The 19,904-nt window shown below is 49.5% G+C and overlaps 2 protein-coding genes and 1 long non-coding RNA gene across 3 annotated transcripts in view; all 3 read right to left on the bottom strand.

Moving 5' to 3' along the window:
• Positions 1–240: 240 nt before the first annotated feature.
• LOC137143232 (uncharacterized) lies at positions 241–2,344 on the bottom strand. Its single transcript, XR_010917131.1, has 3 exons — positions 1,750–2,344; positions 1,278–1,359; positions 241–355 (listed from the first exon to the last, which is right to left on the bottom strand). It is a non-coding gene; the product is annotated as an uncharacterized lncRNA (long non-coding RNA).
• A 673-nt stretch (positions 2,345–3,017) lies between these two features.
• INSM1 (INSM transcriptional repressor 1) lies at positions 3,018–6,181 on the bottom strand. Its single transcript, XM_067532901.1, has one exon. It carries the CDS (start codon positions 5,405–5,407, stop codon positions 4,052–4,054), a length of 1,356 nt encoding a protein of 451 aa, XP_067389002.1. The 5' UTR covers positions 5,408–6,181; the 3' UTR covers positions 3,018–4,051.
• A 6,304-nt stretch (positions 6,182–12,485) lies between these two features.
• CFAP61 (cilia and flagella associated protein 61) overlaps positions 12,486–19,904 on the bottom strand; it is a 224,539-nt gene continuing 217,120 nt past the window's right edge. Inside the window, exons 26-27 of the mRNA XM_067532819.1 lie at positions 17,163–17,253; positions 12,486–13,235 (exon numbers count right to left, since the gene is read on the bottom strand). Coding sequence (XP_067388920.1) covers positions 13,035–13,235; positions 17,163–17,253 — 292 coding nt within the window. The 3' untranslated portion in view covers positions 12,486–13,034. The remainder of the gene's footprint in view (positions 13,236–17,162; positions 17,254–19,904) is intronic.

Here is a 19,904-nt window from a genome sequence, read left to right as displayed (position 1 = left end):
GCAGGATCTTATTCCTACCACGCAACATCTTGAAATTGCTGGCTCCATAAGAGGTGCTTTCCAGCCAAAGAACTCAAATCCCCTATGCCTGGTGCTCTTGTTTTGGTAGCCTTTACAAGAGGATGACCCTTTTCAGACAAAGATTTTGCACCAGGCTTCTGCACCAAGGGACAGTTTAGCAACCACACCCTTCATGTTGGGGAAGCCTTTCTAGGAGAAACTCTCCCAGGCTGACGTGTACCCAAAGCCATATACAAGAGCAGGTTCTGGTTCTGGAGTGAACACTTCTGGTGCTCGTAGCTCTTTATGAGAAGGCGTTGCACCCGTTCCCAAGGCAGAAAAGGCTCTTTCATGCCTGAATGAAGTGGGGCAAGAAAGTGCCTCTTAAAACACTGTGCTTTCAGTTAGGCCTACGACAGCCTAAATCATTTTTCAAAATTGATTAAAGAGTCAAAAAAAAAAGTTAAGTATTAAAACTGAAGCCTTTCAGCCTGAGCTGAACTCTAACAGCATAACTATTTAACAAGCTGTTGACGTGTAGGCTTGCACAATAGGAACAGAGTAAGACTGGTTCTGTGGCTTTTCCGGCTGGCAGAGTGATTCTGAAAATTATTTTAATTCAAATTGGCTTAACCTTCGGCTCAATTTCGTTAAACCGATGCAACTCCCTGTTGTAGACACACTTCCCTCCGTTTACAATGGGCTTATAATGATTTAGCTTAGCATGGTAACATACAAAAAAAATTTGACTACACCAGTGTAACTTGTGTGTGTAGACTACGGCTCTGTCTATAGATGGTTACGGTTGAGTGAACTGGTGCACACCCAACTGCCAGCTATTGCTCAGAAACTTTCCATGGCCATGGGGCTACAGCTTGTGGAGAGACCAAGGATGGGGCATGGCCACTTGACCACACAGGAAGTATTTGGACTCATAGGTAGTGTGATGTCATAGTTTCCAAAAAATAAAATGAGCCTAAGCTAAGGTGTGCATAGGCTCTGATTCCTGGTTGGAACAAGGAGGCAGCTAATCACCATTTTGCCAGATAAACTTTCATGGGTACTGCTTATCTGAGATCTGCTCAGAGGATTTAGGGGTGACGCAGTGCCTGTTCAAGTCAATAGAAAGGCTCCCATTGCCTTCAAACAGGCTTCAGATCAGGCCCTTAGTTTAAAATGCCCAGTAAAAGAATTACTTCCCCTATTACAGTTGTGAGACAGCTACACTATGGTACAGGGTAGGCTCTGTCTCCTTAGAGGGCTTGACTTTTCCTTACCGGCAAAAAGTGCTCCAAAGGTTTCATTTCAAATGTTTGCTAGAAGTTACCCCCTCCAGATATTTTGGAAACTTCATGAAACCTGTTTCAAGCAGAAGATGTTGGGGGAGGGGAGCAAGTGATTTTCATACATTCAGCACTTCCTAGATCCAGCTGAGTGCAAATCAAACCACGCCCTGCCCCCATGTGCAAATCTTAGGTTGTGCTTTGGGAATCCGGCTGTCCTGAGGATGGACAGGCTTTCTGCTCTGCATGGCCCCATCCAGGGCTGGACTCGGTCAATCAATCCGAGCCTAGGTGTTGATCATGAAGACTCCCAATGCAACAGGCGCTAGCTGACTCCTGAGCCTGGGGAAAAAAATCCCAGCAGTGGCTTATTTCCCAATCAGGTTACAACGCGCCTACCCCCCCTTTCTATTTTGTGTGTGTGTGTCTAGGACGATGGCAAAGTAAAGCTGAGTTTTGCCCTTACCCTCGCCTGGTCTCCAGCAGCTTCATCGCGCTGCGCCCTTGGCCAGTCTGGTTTCATGCTAACAGCTCATCTTGGTAGGTTACTTGTCCTTATTCACGTACTTCTGGCGCTGGCAGTAGTGGCGTTTTGACTTTAGCCGCCATAAATGCTGGGGGGAGAGGTTGGGGTTGGTCTGTGCAACACGGTGCAGCTGCAAAAGCAACTGAGTAACTCCGCTCCCAGGTGCGGCCAGTTTGCCGCGCGTTTGCGTCTGATGAGCTCAGGACTGCAGCGAAACGCAGCCGACGCCGGAGCTGAGCAGATGCGTGTTATTTTCAGCCAGGGTTAAGTGAAGTGGCTTCGAATGGGAACCCAGCCGATTCCCTGTGCGGCTGGCTGGGGTAAATAAGAAAAGTGACATTCACCCTGAGAGTGAACTCCTGCTGTGATTGCCTCTAAGACCCTCGCCTAGCTTCAACACCGTGGCTTCAATTTCTTGGGGAGTAATGGTGTCTACACTGCCCCGCCCCCAAAGAGGAGTTAGTGAGTGCTTTAGCGTGACCCATTTCACTGGGGGCTTCGAACTAGCCTAGCGCTGCGGATTAGGCCCCGGGTCCGGATCAATGAACGCTGACGGGGCAGAATATCTCACCTAGCCCAGGCGCTGGAAAAAACACACCCCGCGCTGCAGCTGATCGTTACAATCAGACCTTTATAAAGCCGCGCTTAGCGCTGTGATTTGGGGACTGGAGCTAACGTATTGGTTTGGTCTCGCTCCTGGGGCCAATATCCCGTTATTTTAAAACGCAGCCCTTGGTACCGACCGGTAAATTAGCCCGAGACCGGGGCGTGATGAGCCCGACTGACATCAGGTGTAGCCAGTCCCCTTTCACAAGGAGCTGGTTTCACGTAACTTGCTTTCTGGTAACTTTGCAAAACGCTGGACCAACATCCCCCCGTCTCCCCAGCTGTGCTCTCACGGTACTAACCATTTAGCAAATGGCTCTCGAGCTTTGCGGTTCTTGGTGGGTTTAAAACGTCCAGAGGCCGCGCACAGAGACTGCAGACGCGTTAATTGGCTTCGATCACCCAGCGCGCCTTCAAAAGAGGGCGTGTGAAAATGACCATCCGAGACCCGAGCGTGAGATGTTCTATGCCATTTACAGCTTCCTTCTTTTAAGCTTAAGGAATCCGAACCAGGAAGCTGAGCTTCGCTCAACGACTAACGAGAAAGAGGAGACACGAGGGGATGTGTATTTGAATTTGAAAATATTTTTATTTGAATAGTAAATAGTTATACAGTTGAAACAGTTCTATTGAAGCATTCTATAAATAGCTAACAGTTAAGAAAATAATGTGTGTAGAAAAGAGATTGCATCTAAAAGTAAGAGCTGTCGGTTCTACAAGAGCTGTCTACGCCCTTGAAGCAGGATAAAATGGTTCAGCTTGTGTGTTAGTCTAGGTATAAAAGTTAAAACCTTTTAGCAGATCCCTTTAGAACAAGATCTTCTTCTAAAATGCACAGTGAAATGGTAGGAAGGGGGAGGGAAAAAAGCGCATTAAAATAGTAACGATCAAATAATATCAATCTTCATAATTAATATAAATAAATAAAGAATAAATAACAATTACTCAAATCAACATATACATACAGTCAGCTCGTGCTTCTACCGCACTAAGGAAAAACAATCAAAAACAAAAAGTTGGCAGGTCATATTTAAGGCAGTTTCTACAGCATTTTCTGGAGACCATCAACAGTAGAGTCAAGGCATTTGTGGCTATACTAAAGAAAACAAAATTAAGCACTTTTATTTGTTCACATTAAAAAAAAAAAAGGTAAAGCCAGATTCCAGCAATTCACAAGCCATAATAAAGCTAATCATGTGGTAAATTCAATTTACAGCCTGTGAAATATAAAGGCAATTATTCTTCGAGATTGACTTTTAAAAATAATAATAAAAAAAAAACCCACCACCCCCGGCTACCTACACGGAGAGATGGGCTGGGAGCAGAGAAAGGCAGAGACCGAGACTTTCTAAGGGCAGCGTCAGACCGCTAGCGATCAAAGAGGGGGGGCTTTTCGGAGGCCGAGCTACAGCGAGGAAGGAGGAATCACCACCAAGGAGACACTGGCACGAGAGGGTTTTTCCCCCCCATTATTACTCCCCAAACCCCCCTTTTAAAAACAAAATCTATAAATAAACCTGGGGGAGGGAAGGGGGGATCAGCCGGGCGACTGAAGAGCTCGGCTCTGCAGGGCTGACAGACGAACACGGGGCGAGCCAGCGGCCTGGGGGGGCGAAGGCACGGCCGGGGAAGGGGCCTAGCAGGCGGGGCGCACGGGCAGCTGCAGCAGGATGACCTGCCGGTTCTCCGAGGGGTGGCACTTGTTGATGTGGCGCGTGAGGCCGGGCGAGCTGTAGAAGGTGGCCGGGCAGTACTTGCAGGGGAAGACCTGCGCCGAGTGCAGCAGGCGCAGGTGCCGCTCCTGGCCGCCCTTGCTGGGGAAGGTCTCCCCGCACACCGGGCACGCGTGGCACTCGCCAGCGGCCGGCGCGCCGGGGCCGGGGTTCTCCTCCGGGCCGGGCCCCGGCTGGTGGCCCAGCAGGTGCTTGCGGAGGTAGGCCTGGCGGCGGAAGCGCCGGGCGCAGGTGGGGCACTCGTAGAGCCCCTCCTCGGAGCCGGGGCTGGGCGTGTCCCTCTCGCTGCCGCTGGCCTCCTTGGCGGCCGGCGGCTCCTCCTTGGCGGCCGGCGGCGGGGCGCTGGGGGCCGGCCGCGGCTTGTGCCAGCGGCGGTGCGAGGCCAGGTTGGCCGGGCAGCTGAAGACCTTGTCGCACTCCGGGCAGCGGTACTCCACGCGCACGATGCGCGAGCACTTGTGCTGCGCCAGGGCGAAGGGGTCGGCGTACTCCTCCTTGCACAGCTGGCAGATGAACTCCCCCAGCGGCCGCGGGCCCGGCCCGCCCGCCCCCCGCGCCCGCGGCGGCTCCACCGGCCCCTCCTTGATCTTCAGCCCCAGCACGGGCGACGTGGTCACCTCGTCCTCGAAGTTCAGCTTGCGGATGGCTTTGGCTTTCTTGGCGGCCGGCGGCTTGTGCTTGCCGGGTTCCGGCCCGCCGCCGGGCGGCCGCTTGGGCTGGGGGCGGCCGGAGGAGGAGGAGGTGGGCAGCAGGGCCGAGAGGCTGCTGGTGCTGGCCGGGCCGCCGCCGCCGCCGGTGTCGCCGGTCTCAGCCTGGCTGGGGGAAGAGGAGGCGGCGGCGGCCCAGAGTTTGAGCTCGGCCGGGGCGAAGAGCAGCGGGTCCATGGTGCTGGGCACGGCCGGGGCCGGGAAGGACTCGGCGGAGACCGGCGAGCCCAGGTTGAAGGTGCGCTCGAAGGATTTCTTCTCGTGCTCCTTGCTGACCGGCCGGGTGGGGCTGTACAGCGCCTGGCACCCGGCCTCCGGGGTGCCGAACTGCACCGGCGTGGGGGGCAGCGGGGGAGGCGGCGGCGGCGGCGGCGGCTCCCGGGGCGCGGCGGGGGCCGGCGGGTCGGGGCCGGCGGAGAGGAGAGGCGGGGAGCAGCGCTGCTGGCCGCCGGCGAACAGCAGCAGCTCGGGCTCGCCCTCCTGGCCGCAGCGGACCCGGTAGGAGATCGGCGTGGCCCTCCTGCTCCTTTTCACCAGGAAGCCCCGGGGCATCTTTTAGCGGCGGGAGGGGGGAGGCACTTGGAGGGCGGCGGCGGCTGGGGCGCGGAGCTGCTGCAAGCCAGGCGTGTGGCGCGCGTCTGGCTCCAGCCGGGCTGCCTGGCTCAGGCGCTGCCTCCTTCTGCCATCCGGCCCGGCCCGGCTCGGCCAGCAGCGAGGAGAAAAACCCGCGACGGGGGCCGCCGGTTCCCCCCAGCCCCCCTCTTGGCACTTGCTGGTTGTCTCGTGGGCGCCCCGCGAATATACGGTCCCGTCTGCCCCTGCCCAGATCGCCGCACTCTTTTTAAGGGGAGAGGATGTCATTGTTCGAGCCTCCTGCTCCGTCCCCGAGCCAATCAGCGCTTCCTGCTGCTCCCAGGGATGTGATGAGTGTGGGAGGGCGAACGCTCGCAGAAAGGGGCAGGGACATCGGGGTCGCTGGCTAGGTGCAGCCGCAGAAGTACCTGAGGGGTTTCTCTCGTTCTTTCCTTTCTCCCCCTCCTCGGCCCCCCGCCCCCCTCCCTTCTGGCCCCCATTTACTTCTGGCCCCTCCTGGCTAGAGGCACACGCCTGGCCCCTCCTCTTTTCACGGTCTGATGGTTTTCTATAGGAAGGCACACGTGCCTGGTCTTTGTCTGCCTCCTCCGGGGGGCACAGATCTGCCAAATGGAAATGTCCATCAGCATGACAATGAGCAGCAGCTCCAATCGGGGGGGATTACCCGCGGTTCTGGAGCAAAATAGCAACAAAGGAGAAGAATGGTCAGAAATGTGTCAGGAGGGCTCAATATGCAAACGGGAGAAAGGCGGGGGGGAGAAGAGAAAGAAAATGTAGGTTCTGAATTGTTTAAAAAGCTCCCACCCCAAAGAAATGCTGAAACGGTGCTGGGGGGGGGGGGGTAATTGCGAACAAAACATTTTAGGCGCTTGCCATTGGAGTCTGAAAATCAGGACGTTCAATACACTGCCAAAGGAAGAGTCCTCGGGAAGTGATGGGAAGCCATTTCGAGGAGAAACATACATGCTGGTATTTTTTATCTACAACCAACAGCAGCGAACGCTTCGAGGGTCTAAAAGCTGGTTATTCTAGTCTGAGGCGCTCGTAAAAACCCAGCACAATCCTGGCCCCGGTCTCCTGTACAAGTTCTTACCTTCAATAAACTGTTTATCAGGAAAACAAATTGTTGATTTGGAGCATTTTGGAGTTTAACAGATTGGGGCGCAGGGGAGGGGGAACCTGAGTTTGCGGGAGTGTGCGTGTGTGGTTAAATTACAACAGAAAAAAAAACTTTAAAAAAAAGTTAGTGAGAATACAATTGCTTATAACCTCAGTGTTATTTATTAAAATTATAATGCTGCTAGAGTGGCTCATACGGTGGACAAATATTTGTTCTCCATGCTGACAAACTTCTTTTAAATTAGCCTTTGCGGCCTCATGCATTTTAATTCAGTTGGTGCATTTTGTCTGCTGTTTGACATCAGATGCTAAATCAAGGGGTCTAATCAAGTAGCTAAAAATAAAGAAAGGGTCTGTCTGTCTCTGCACAGTAGCTTCCCAAAGCCTCACCCCCTTCACCTTTGTGAAGGAAATTAACCTCTTTCTATTGAAGGCGAACCGCAGCCAATCTGGACGAGAAAGAGACGCGTGCTGCGGGGCGGAGGGGGAGGCCGCGAAATCTGTCCACCAAGACAAGGCAGCGGCTGCACTGGCACAAGATGCCCCCCCCCCCCCACCCCCATCAGCAAAAGTCATAAGAGCGAAAAAACAAACAAACGCCACCAGTACACCGCCTCCCTTCCCTGCTCGCCTCTGCATTTGGACACAAAACGCGTTCTCTCTCTAAATACGCTCTGTCTCTGTCCAGATTGCGCAAGGAAAACCACGGACCAAACGTTTCAGGCACTAATACCTGTTACATGGGGCTTGGATAAAACCTCCCCAGAGCTGCTTGTCCTTTAATCTGGTCTAGAGCCAGACATAGGAGAGGGATTTAAAAAAAAAAGTGGCAATGACTCCCCCCCCACCCAGAAGAAATGGATCGAAAGCCATCCAGCCCCAGGCTTCCCGTGTGATTTTTGTGTCTACTCCTACACGAAGGGAATGTATTAATCTCCCCCCACCCCCGTACCCTAACGCTGAAGTTTGTTAGCTGATCTACATTGCTGTATTTTGCTTGTAGGTTACTTAGTGCCGTGGTTTGCGCAGGGCCAGGGTTGTGTGTTGACCAGATAAAATGATCGGCGGTTCAGGGCGCTGACCGCTTGTGCCTATGCGTTACTCTCACGGTAATAAAGTTAAGGACCTGCATGTTTGCCGGATTGGGGCCTTAAGGTAGCTGTGAAATAATAACACAAGCTAGACCCTCGTGTAATAATTCACAGACGGGCATTCGTTATTAGGCAAATATTAATGTAGTGACAGCCCACCGTGAAAAACGAGAAAAACTGAGGCAATGTTTCGACTTTATGTGCCTATACAGCTCTGCCCCTTCTCCCAACACGTCAGCCTAACATTGGATCTCAGCAAACCATTTTTTCCTCCTGCCTATATAGCAAACATCCAGAAAAGCCTGCTAATCCATACGCAACTAATGTTATTCACTAGCCGGGTTAATCTTGATTTATAGTGCTTCTATAAAGACAGAGATGGAGATAGAGACTCCTCCCCCTTTACTTTCTCCGATTTTTATTATTACTCTGCAGATTCCATCTTGGCTAGTTTTGTAGTTACTCCGACTCTTCTCTGTGTCTCCTGCCCTATACAGCTGAAGTCTATATGCACTCTTTTTCATTTAAAAAAAGTATACAATAGATACGGCAAAATACATAAGCTTAAAAAAAGCTGAATGTAAAAGCAGCAAAAGAGGGAAAAAAAAAAAGCAAAGCCCCAGAAACCCGCTGTAGGCACAGCGAATTCAAACAGTGCTGCTATGAATTAACCAAAGGGAATCTATTGAAACCTATTGAGATACTTAGATTCAAAGGATCCGTTTCTTTTTGTTGTTTTGCTAGCCCCAGCCAGCTGAAGAAAAAAAAAAACTTGCTTTCAGACGTGTACGGTAAAGATTAATTGAAACTTGAAAGGTACAAGTATTCTAAACTAATTTTCACAACAACAGAGTGGGGGGGGGGGGAATGTTCGGGAGGGGGAGCAGAGAGCGAGCGAGCGAGAGAGAGAGAGAGAGAGAGAGAGAGAGAGAGACCCGTCTTTAAAAGCAGGTGCAGCAGTATGCATCATCTGACAGTTGGCGCTGCTGCTGCTCGCCCGTGCAGCAGTATGCTGCCTCCAGCCCTGCAGACAGCGCGCACCCTACACAACGGCTGGCGTTTAACCCGAAAGACATCGGGTTTTTGTTTTGTTTTTTTTTTTTTTAGCCTGCGGGGCAAGGCCTGGGTCCTGCTTTGTAGCTGGCCAGCACTGAGCGAGCACGCGGCGGGCACCGCTGCAATCGGAATGAAGACGAACACCTTACCAGCAATAATGACTTTAGCACCGATCTGGGAACAGGCTCTGTCCAGTCAGCTGTAATAAAACAGCGCCTGTAAAACCAAAATCAAATCGTGTGAGTGTCTGACACGACAGCGCAGCCCTTCCTCCACCCCCCCGCCCCCCCCCCCATTTAACTCTTTGTCTTCAGCAGAAAACGTCCACGTTTCCCCCTAGGGATTCCCAGCTGAGTCCACCCTCCCGCTACCCCCCCCCCCCTTACAAACCACTTTCTTTGCTCCAAGTTCCCTGCACAAGCACGATGCGCCCGACGGCATATGCGGGAATGTGCCCCGGGAATATTTCATAGCGCCCAATGCCAGGCGGGACGCCTGTCATCTGCTGGTGACCTCCTGGGTGACACAGGCCTGCCCTGAATGAATGAACGAACGAATGAATGCCTGCTTGAAACGCAGCCCGGCTTTGACCCAACGTCTCGACTCACTTCAGCGCCACAATTTGCAACTTTTTTTTTGTTTGTGTGTTTGTTTGCAGGGGGAATAAGGCACGTTTGTGTTTTTTTCTCGCGCCATTTCGTTTGTGGTCGGCCAGGCTCCAAAATTAGTGGCGGCCACGCACACCTGCCGGGGCGTTTTCCTGTTGGCGCGGCTTAGCTGGGAGACGCGTTCCCACCGGAGCCCTGAGGGTCCCGGCCCGCAGCGAGCCGTGGCGGGACAGCTGAGAGCCAAGGCGTTTGCTGGTTTTGAATGGTGAGGCGAGCGCATCGGAGCGAACCGCTGAGCGGTTTGTTTGTCCAACCCGGTTTGCATTGCAACCTTCCCCCCATTTAAATCTACCTTCTCCCCCCTTCCTGGGATTTGATTGCAACCTTCCCCCCATTTAAATCTACCTTCTTCCCTCCCCTTCCTGGGCTAAGGCTCAACGTGCTCTCGCTCCCTCTCACACCCGAGAGAGTTGTGTAGCTGGGTTGCTACGGTGTGACCCGGGAGCGGGCGCCTGGCGTTTGGAGGAATTAGCGATTGTTGTGTCTGTCTGCGGGCCACGCGAGAGACACGCGAATCCCTCAGCCCGCTGCCTCCCCACCCCCTCCGCCCCCTATTCACCTTCCCCGCTCCCCCGCCCCGCTCCCTTTGTCCCGCAGATTAGCATAAAGCTGCCATGGATCTCCCGTTTAAATAATTACACACAAAAGAATAGTACATGAAAGCGAGAGAAAACAAGAGCGAGCCCACGAGGCTGTTCCATTTCACCCAGCTACCAGAAGAAAAAGAGCTGAAGTATTTTCTATTGCTTAAGTTTCAAGTATCCCCATGGCAATCTGCTGGGCTGCCATTATTCAGCTTCGGGGGTGATGGGTGTGTGTGTGTGTGTGTGTGTGGAGCAGGAGAGCATCTCTTTTATTACACAAAGTACATTGTGTGGAGGAGCGTTCTCCTTGAAGTGGCCTATTCGTGGCGATGTGTTTAGGCTCTTCGGGACGCGGCAGGCACAGATGCCCCAAGGCCTAAGGGAACAGGAAGTTTTGGGTGTTCAGCCCAAGGTGGTGAATTGCTCCCCGGCTCTGGGGAGGGCGAACAAGTAAACTCGAGTGTGTGCGAGGCCAGAGCTCGCTGGCATTTGTTCCAGGACCAGCACGACAAACGCCCTGCAGCTGATGTTACCTTGCAGCCGTGCCCCACACCAATCCAGCTTTGATTTCTTTTCGCCTCCCCCATAAGCGTGTCCTGAGCGTCACCGAGTGACCGGCCGCCAGCCTGTAAAGATAAGCAGGAGAGAATAACTGAGCTTCACATCCAGCCACATGCCGGCCCGTGGCTTGCCCCTTTCTTGTGCCTGCTCTCCTGGTTGGGGTGTTTGGGAGGGTGTGTTATTTTATTTGTCTAGTGCGAGTGTATTTGTTCAGTGATGTGTGCTTCCCCTGCCTCCTCCCTGTTTAATGGGGGAGGCAGTGGATTTGTGTCTATTATCATTAGCATACAGCTGCAGGTTACTCCTCCCCACAGACACGAGCAATGTACACTTTATCCTTCCTCCCCGACTTTATCATCACTCAACCCAGGCAGCGAACAATCAACAGCTAGGCACACATGGCTACGGTCCGCCCCGCTCGCGGGTCCGGGGCTAACGCGCGCCCCCGCCACGGCTGAATAGCGACAGACACTCAGACGTGTTGGACATCCTCCGCCGCCGAGAACAGCTTAACTTTTCCCTCCCCGCGGTCCTGCCTTTGTATGCGTGCAGAGCAACCCCGGCGTGCTGGGGGTGGTGGCAGCAGCAGCTTCTGCGCTTACGGGTGCGGCGCTGATTTAGCGCCAAGCTTGCTTCCATTGGAAAGGGTGCGGCAGAGCGCCCAGGTTTCCCGGGCCGCAGCTGTATATATATATATATATTTAAATCCACCTCTCGGTCTTCCCGTGTGGAGGGGGGTTTAATGAACCCGGGGGTGGCATTCCCACAGCTCTCAGTGTGCTATAAAGGGGCCGCTCCCCCAGACACACCCGTGTCCCCCGCCGCTGCTGGGGCAGGAGGGAGACGCACTCGCAGGTGTGCCTGGCCCCAAGCAGCGTCCACCGCAGATAGCAAGGTCCATGGCAAACAGCTGCTAACCTACTCCAGGGCCTTCCCTTTGTCCCCGCTGCCGCCCTTCGGCCTGCAACCCCGCTTGCTCGCTCGGAAGCAGGCCGAAGGAAGGCGCTTTTTAAACAAGAGACTCCAGACCTTCGCGCCGGACAGCAGCAGCTGCCGCTTGGGCTCATTCGCCACCTCCATCATCGCCCTGCACCCGCCGGGGTGGGGGAAGGATGTCTCATTGAACCAGCCCCCAGCGCGCGCTCCTCAGGCTGGAGTAGGCCCGTTTGGCGCTTTGAAAATACCGCGCCAAGGTCTAACGCCTCAAGAGGAGGCTTTTGCGCACCCGCGGCTAGGGCACGTCGCCGAGCTGCCTCACCCCGCTTTGCCCCGTGACCTGGGGGTAGGGGGGCCGCACCTTATTCCGGCGAAACCAGCCCAGCAGCCTCCGTTCACCATTAGCTCATCCTGGTTCTCCCGCTAGCAGAGACGGCCAGCGGGCTCCCGGCGCGGCGCGCGCGTTGCTGCGCGGTCCGCACTGGACGCGCTCACCCCGCCCCAGCATTGACCTTGCGCGCGTGATTTCTTCCGCGAGCGCTTAACCCATGCAAAACCGCCCACTAACATGGAGGTCTCGCAGGCCGCATCGTGCTCGTTACTTTAGCCGCCCGAGCCCTTTGGAGGCACTGAGATGAAAGGCGGCATGGCACCGCGTGGTTCTGCCCAGGGAGAAGCCCTCCCCTGCCCAGTTCGTAGGCTAGCCCGGTGCAGAGATAAGAGGATGCAGCACCGTGCACAGATGTCATGCGGCTGTCGCACACCACGCACAGGAGCCCAGCGCTACGCGGTGCGCACGGCACCTGCAGCAGCAGCAGCAGCCGCCGCCACCGCCGCAGTGCGCCCCCCCGCCCCGCGCCGACCTAGCCGGAGCGCGGCAGGCCTGCCCCGTGCCACTGCCTGGCTTCAGCTTTCCCGCCTTAGGCGCTCGCCTCCTGATTGGCTGGCTGGGTAGCAAAGCGCCGGCGGCGATTGGCCAGCTGGTTGCCGAGGCGCCTCAAGCGAGGGAGTTAACCCCGCAGCTGCTGGGTCACTAGCCCGGCGCGCCTTGGCGCATCCCCCCCCCCCCCCGCCACCAGGCGCCTTCTGGCCGGCAAGAGGCCGCTGCCGCCGCGTGGGGAATGAACAATTCCGCGGCTACGCTGCGCTATCCAGCCCCCAGCGGCCATCTGCCAGCGGGGCGGGGGCTGCCGGCCCGGCACAGGCCCCGCCTTGGCCCACGGGCCCGCCGGGGAGACCAGCCTCCTCCAATCGCCGCCCCACGCCCTGCTGCTGCTGCTGCTGCTGCTGGCGGATCAGCCGAGGAGCCGGGCCGGGCCCGGATCAAATAAACACGAGGGAGGCAGGCGGCTCCGAGCGGGCTTTTATTGTGGAAACCCGGCTTGGCACGGGCATGGCTCGGCTCGGCGCGGGCGGGTCCTCGCGGCGCGGGGAAATCGCAGCCCCGCTGGAGAGCCGCCCGCACGGGAACGTTCCCGGGTGTGTGAAAGCCGCGCCGCGCTCCAGTCCCTATAACTCGCCGGGATCGGGGATCGGGAGCGAGAAGCCGGCCTGGTTTCTCCCCACCCAGCTAAACAATCCCTGGCCAGGCATACATAGGCAGATGGTAACCGTTGTAGCTCAGGTAGCCCAGGACGCGCTCCTCCACCAGGCGCCTGCAGATGTTTTGCTGAAAGAACCGTTTCAGGTATTTCTTCGGTTTCTCAGAAAGATTCAGCTCGCCATCCACGAGCTGGCGAACCAGCTGTTCCAGGGAAGGAAGGCCATCCCCCTGTAAAAGAGAGGCATAAGCTGGCAGATAAACACCGAGGCGGCAGGTAACAGCCACCCTAGCTTCCACTACAGCAGGACAGGCAGGCTGGATACGCGCACCCTAACGCTGTTTCCAAACAACACTAGAGAAACATATCCGTGTAACTGAACTAAAGGGTTTGTACAGCTGGATGGACCTAGGTCAGCAACAGTTTTCAAAGCTGGGCACCAGATACATTAGGATTTGTTGTTTTGGAGATGTTAGGGCGTTCGTTTGGGGCAGCCAACTAAGCCTGCCTTTCACCCTTCCTTCTCCCTGTAGGCTGGCCAGTCAAAACTCTGGCAACAAATAGACAGACAGCTGGTTGCCACATTCCTGGGATGACAAAGGGGGAGTTTGGTGGCAATGGCTACCAGGAGCGCAGCGGCAAGATTATCACACTGTGGCAGTTTAGTGTCACAATACTTATGGCTCAAAGGACATTTTGATAAGACCATAAGTTCAGGTTTTAATTTGTTTTAAATTGATCTTTTGGGCTGAAAATTTTCAGCTATTTACAGTCCAAAAGGCAACTGTGTACAGTGTGTGTGTATGGACAGATACACATATCGTGTATATAAGTTTGATAAATGTCTTGTGCAAGAAAAAATTATTTTAGTTTTTGAACTTCTTAGAAATTGAATTTCCAGACACATTTCTGGTGTTCAGATAGTTCAGAAAGGTTTATGTTGTTAAATGTCAAATTTGCAAGCAACATATGCCCTGATTTTCCGATCAACCCCAGCTGCCATCTGAAAACCAGATGAGTAGTTCTTAGTGAGTACAAGTGCCTTTGCTTGAAAAGCTTATACTGCACATGGCACGGTACAATTTTCTACTAATACTTTAACAGCTGGGGCTAGATTCTCAAAAGGACTCAGTTGCTTAACTGCCACTTTAGGTGCCTAAATCCCAGAATCTGGCCCACTAGCATTCACAAAATCCCTACTCAACTATCACTGAACCTTGTAGGAGCCTAAACTCACTTGGTGCCTAAAGTTTTGCAGTAACAGTTCTGTAGGCACCTATGTTTCTCTCTCTGTGCATGTGCACAGCAACCCTGCTCTCGTTATCTGGATACTGAAGCCCCAGAGTGATGCACAAATTGGGGGAAGGTAAGTGTTTCTCTGCTTAACTCGCCTGTGGGGCCAGATCTGGAAAGCATACAAAAAACTTACTTACCAGATAAGGCCCCTATATGCGCGCTTACATATACAGGCTTGGGGAGGGACCTCCCTTATAACTTTTAGCATCTAGGAGTACCCTCTCCACTGATAGGCAGGTCTGCCACCTATTGGGTGAGTTTCCTAACCACTGTGCTGGAGACATTCTAATGTGAGACTCCATCAGTCTCTCCTGTTGAAAATATTATTGTGGATAAATAAATAATCATTGGGCCAGAGAGACAGCAAGAGAGAGAGAGCACACAAGCATGAAAAGAACTCTCATAGAGCCTGGGGGTCAGAGCACTCACCTGAAAGGTGGAGGACTCAGGATCTAATCCCCCTGTTCCAATTACTTTTTAAATTATTTATCCATAGTGCAACAGCTTCAATAGGAGAAACTGAGGGAATAGCTCATAGCCCAGCATTTAGGGCATGCATATGAGATGTGGTAGAAGCCTCTTCAAATTCCTTTGCCTCCTTGAAGTGGGGGATTCCCACATCTCAGGTAAGTACCCTAACCACTGGGCTTAAAGTTATGAAGGAGTCTCTCCAGTCTCCCTTCCTTCCCCCGCCCCCAGCTTCTTGCACAATCAGCATAGATGCCTAACTCCAAGAGACAGTTTGCAGCTGAGAATCCCAAGCAGAAGGCCATGCCTCCCTTGATTTAGGGGCTGAATTTGCTGAGAAGGGTGGGGATTAGGACACTCCCCTCTCCTGGCATCTCCCATTGGTTAGCTTAGGCAGGAGCGACCCAGCATGCTGGATGTGAATGTGAATCCATTCAGAGGTGCCTTCTCCCTCTGTTCATAAGAATCCTAGGTGCTGAACCCAAGCTTTGTGAATCCCAGCAATTTTCTAGCAGCCATTCGCGTGGCAATACTCAGCATCGCCATGTCTCAGCTTTTTGTGAATCTAGCCCTGGAAGGAGGTGCAAAAACCCAGCTCTTTCATCTGCATAGCTGGAGCACTACATGTTGAAATAAATACATGTTGGGGATCCTACAAAATGGGTAAATATTCAAAATATGATCAGTCAGCTTTTGAAGATGAAGAAGAACATCCTGTGCAAGAGATTAATCAAATAGATACAATATTATGGTTGAAAATTTAAACATACTAGTTCACAGTTCACATTCCCCGTACAATGACTTGGTTCCTATCCATGTCTTAGGGTCTCTTACTACATGTCTTGTTAAGTTTTGTCTTAATGTATGTAATTGAGTATGGAATCCATAATTTAAAATTTCTGACCTTTGTACATTTACATTCTCAACTATAACAATGGTCTTTAAACCTTCTTACTTATTACATTACTTATTTTTTGCATTTGATTGCACTTTTATTTGTATGTCTTGGTCAACTGGAATATGAGCAACAGATGGTAAAGGTTCTGGTCCTCCTGCTCCCAAATTATATAAAGACAATTTAAAGACACTTTCCGTATATTTCAAGGGTGCAGTAAGTATTTATTAAGCACTTGACAGTATGCTCAGTGCTGTACAATCACACACAGAAGATACATATTTACTAAACTTATTGTTTCTAAAAATCAATTAAAACCAGTGTGAAGGGAATTAGAACAAAAATAGACAAAGGGAATGACAAATATACATTTGCCCTGTCAGATACAGGACCTGATCCTATAACCCCTTTTTCATGTAAGTAATCCTGACTCATAGGAGTAGTCCCAGTGATCTCAACAGGACTATGTGCGTATGTGTCAGAACTACTCACATGGGAGACAGGTTGCACGACTGAGTCCATAATCCTGATATATGTAAGACACCATTTCCAGGCTGTCCATAAACAATAATAGAGACACCACATAAGTGATAAATTGTTCAGATTATAATACGTGATGGGCAGAAAACTACTACCCACCAGGCATAATTTTTTGCTAAGGATTTCATTTTCTGTTTCTTTACAAGTTGCTTTCAAGAAAATCTAAAAATAATACTTTTTAGCAAGTTTTAGACTGTAGAAAAAAGTTTTGTTTAGAGACAATTATATATTTACAACTTTGTGCCTTTTGGGATTGATCCAAAATCCACTGAATCAAGTGGGAGCCTGTCCACTGACTTCAATGGACTTTGGGGTCAGACGCTTGGAGAGATAAAAGAGAGAAATTACTGCGAATTTATGCTCAGGTCTACAGTGCAAAATCTAAGGATGCACATGACATTAGCAAATGCCTTAATTTCTCCCTACCCCTATATTTTGGAATTTCATCTATCACTGAAAAGCCATTTGGTGTTACTTTATCAACTATGTAGCTTGTTCCCATAGGTATATATAGAAAGATTTACGTCTCATAGGATCTGACATTTTAGGATGGTATATACAGTGCTTTTATATCATTAAACAAAAAAATCAACAAAACTGTATGGAAAGCAGTGTTATCTAAAGGAATGGGAATTCCAAGTCTCAGTGGCAAGTTTGCACTAAAAACCACATAAAATAAGTGGTATAAAAATGCTGCATAGGAAAATGGAGCAACTTACACAATGGAAAAACTTTCCAGCAACTTTGAGATTTGTAAAAATTATTAAAATGAGCAATGTCCAGTATTTACTGAATCCCCAATATGCTGCATGCACTCTATGTCTGTTTAGGCTTTCCAAAGTGAGTAATTAAATGGACAAAAGTGAAACTTAAGGCAGAAGATGGGAGCAAAAACCCAAGTGCTCAAAATAACAAATTACTCCAATAATAAAATGCACTTGCTGGTCATTTTTCTTACCTGGCTGGATATTAGGATTTGGCGCAGTTCTTTCTTAAGATCAATAAACCGATCATGATAGATGGCCATGGACCAAGGTTCCCTGAAATAGCTGGTTAAAAAAAGAAGAAATTTAGTTATCCAGTGAACCTCTCATTAACCACTAATAAAGTATTTACCTGCTTTTTTGCTTTTATAAATTACAGTTCTGGACCCATCATGATCGTTTGTTCATAAAATGCCTCCCGTAACAGCATGGTCAATCAATTCTTTTAATGGATGTTCCTGATGTACAGCCAGCTTCAGTAATTACATTTAAAGTGGCTTAATTCAGAGCTGTGGCAAGACCCAGTGAAGAATCCTGATTTTATCAGAATTTAAAAGCCTGAAGACCTGTAAAGAACGGTGTCTCCATTATCTGTCCTCATTTGAGAAAAGCAGATTGCAGGATTAACTGAACTCCTGCATAAACAAATTAAATTTGTGTAGACAATGACACAAATGTTGTTCATCATTAAGGTTTCTGGATTAATAAAGGCCAGAAAAACAGGCCACCACAATGTTGCAATATGTTCTTGCCACTAGTGCATTGAAACTAAACTGAATCTATTCTATGAGGAATTATTTTAACATTTATATTATATCTACTGACAGAAAGCATTCATTACACTTTTTTTCTGTGAAAAGTTAGAAAAATATAAGTATCTACTTATCGTAAGGACATAATGAGATGTATAACTAGATACTGTAAATGCAGCTAGAGGCAACTGGATGACAAAGAAAATCGCTGTTTATTTCTGTTACCTATATAATGAAAAGTAATTGTGGTGTCAATAATCTGTAGATTACGTGAGGTATATTCTCTGCTTGATGTGTGCATGCAATTCTCATTAACATTAATGGGAGTTAAAAGGACCCACTGATGAAAGAATAGGACCAAAAGAATCAGTGTGACTTATTAAACTAAGTATCAGATAAATAGGGCCTGATCCTGCAAACATTTATGCAAATTTTTAACTTTGCTCACATCAGTCGTCTCACTCAAATGAAGTCTAATGAAGGGTGTAAAATTAAGCATGTGCATGTTTGCAAGATCATGGCCATAGTCCTTACACGTGAACAGTGTCATTGAAAGTTTGTAATCTATTCACATCAGTGGGATTCCGCTTATGAATAAGCAATACTGCATGTGTAACTCTGTCCTTTAAATGAATGTATGCATTTCTAGATAAAAAAATTCAAATGACATAATTTTAATAATTGCCACAGAAAACCAGCATTCAATTGCTTTCTAAAAGGGAGCCAACATTTTATAAATGTTGAATTGTGAGATTTCCTATCCGCAACTTTTCTATAAATAAAAACTTCATTGGACTTCAAATATTAATGAATCAACCAATATCCCCAGCATTTAACACACAGAGCTGTGCCAATTCTTCACCATAGCCATCCACTTATATGTTATACCCCCCATCGCCTTCCCTCCATACTACTTTAGATACTAAGCCCTCTGAGTCAATGTTTGTCTCTTTGCTGTGTTTGTACAGCACCCAGCACAATAAGGCCCTAAACACAATAAAGGACGTTTCCACAATATGAATATTTATTGCCACTGCTACTCATTTTGACAGACATAGGAGCATTTTGCTGTACACCGCTAGCATGTTACCAAGACTGATTTCATCTCTGTATTTGGGTAGAAAATATTACAAAAGCTGCACTCAGCTCTAAGAGCATCTTTTAAAAACATACTTTAAAATGTATTTATCATATCCCTATAAGAAAGAAAGAAACGAACATTTCCCCAAAACATTTAAATAACTAACTAATCTAAAAAGCATTCACTTCACGCCAACAGTTAGGTGGCAAAGCAAGATAGCAAGGGCACAGAAAAGATACGACAAGATAATAAAAGATGCTCACACTACACTGATATACACCACCAAAATCCATGTCCCTGTAGTCAAATGTTTTTCCTGTATTTTCACCTGGCATCTTAGTTTTAGTTGTGCAATTACTACTGGTAATTTTGTTTTAACAGAAAAACATCTATTGAGCAAGGAAGTTTATAGTGATCTGAGTACAGACCTGGGAGCCTGGAATTCCCAAGTTTTAATTCTGGCCCTGACAGTGATTTCATCTTGTGATTGAAACTAATCTTTTAACTACCCTGCCTTTATGAAACTGCTTACCTGCCTCACTGAGATGTTATGAGAATTAAATGATGTTTGTACAATGCTTTAAGCATACTGAGTATTATTGTTATTATTACCAGATCAGCTGATAAGTACATCTTCAGGTACTCATACTTTTACAGTTCATCTCAGCATTCCCACATATGGGAGCATAAGGCCTGAAATTTGTGACCAACCTACAGTATTTGGCTCAAATAAAAGTGCATTTATTCTGAATTTCTTGTCTATATTTTCAAGCCTGCTTGTACAGGAGTTACCAATAGCCAGCTATTTAATACAAAATTTCCTTTACCTCATTAAAAACAGAGAAATGCAACCATCAGAGACTGTTTTAATGTATAAGCAATTCTCTTCCCTCTCTGACAGTGCATGTTTATCTTTAAGACAGAATCACCTTTCTAACAACCATATTTTGATTTACTCTCTCAAGAAACAACACATGTTCCATTAAAGTGAAGTTTAATAATGAAAAAGATACAATTGAAGCCAAATCAACAAGTTGACTTTCTGAGACTCATTTTAAATTTTATTACCACTTCAACAGTAGTCCCTAAGGGCAAGCTATAGA

Source organism: Emydura macquarii, unplaced genomic scaffold (genome assembly GCF_026122565.2).
Source record: "Emydura macquarii macquarii isolate MOO-44397 ecotype Brisbane River unplaced genomic scaffold, CSIRO-AGI_Emac_v2 contig_3305, whole genome shotgun sequence".
Taxonomy (NCBI): Eukaryota; Metazoa; Chordata; order Testudines; family Chelidae; genus Emydura; species Emydura macquarii.
This window is presented reverse-complemented; position numbering and strand designations above follow the sequence as displayed.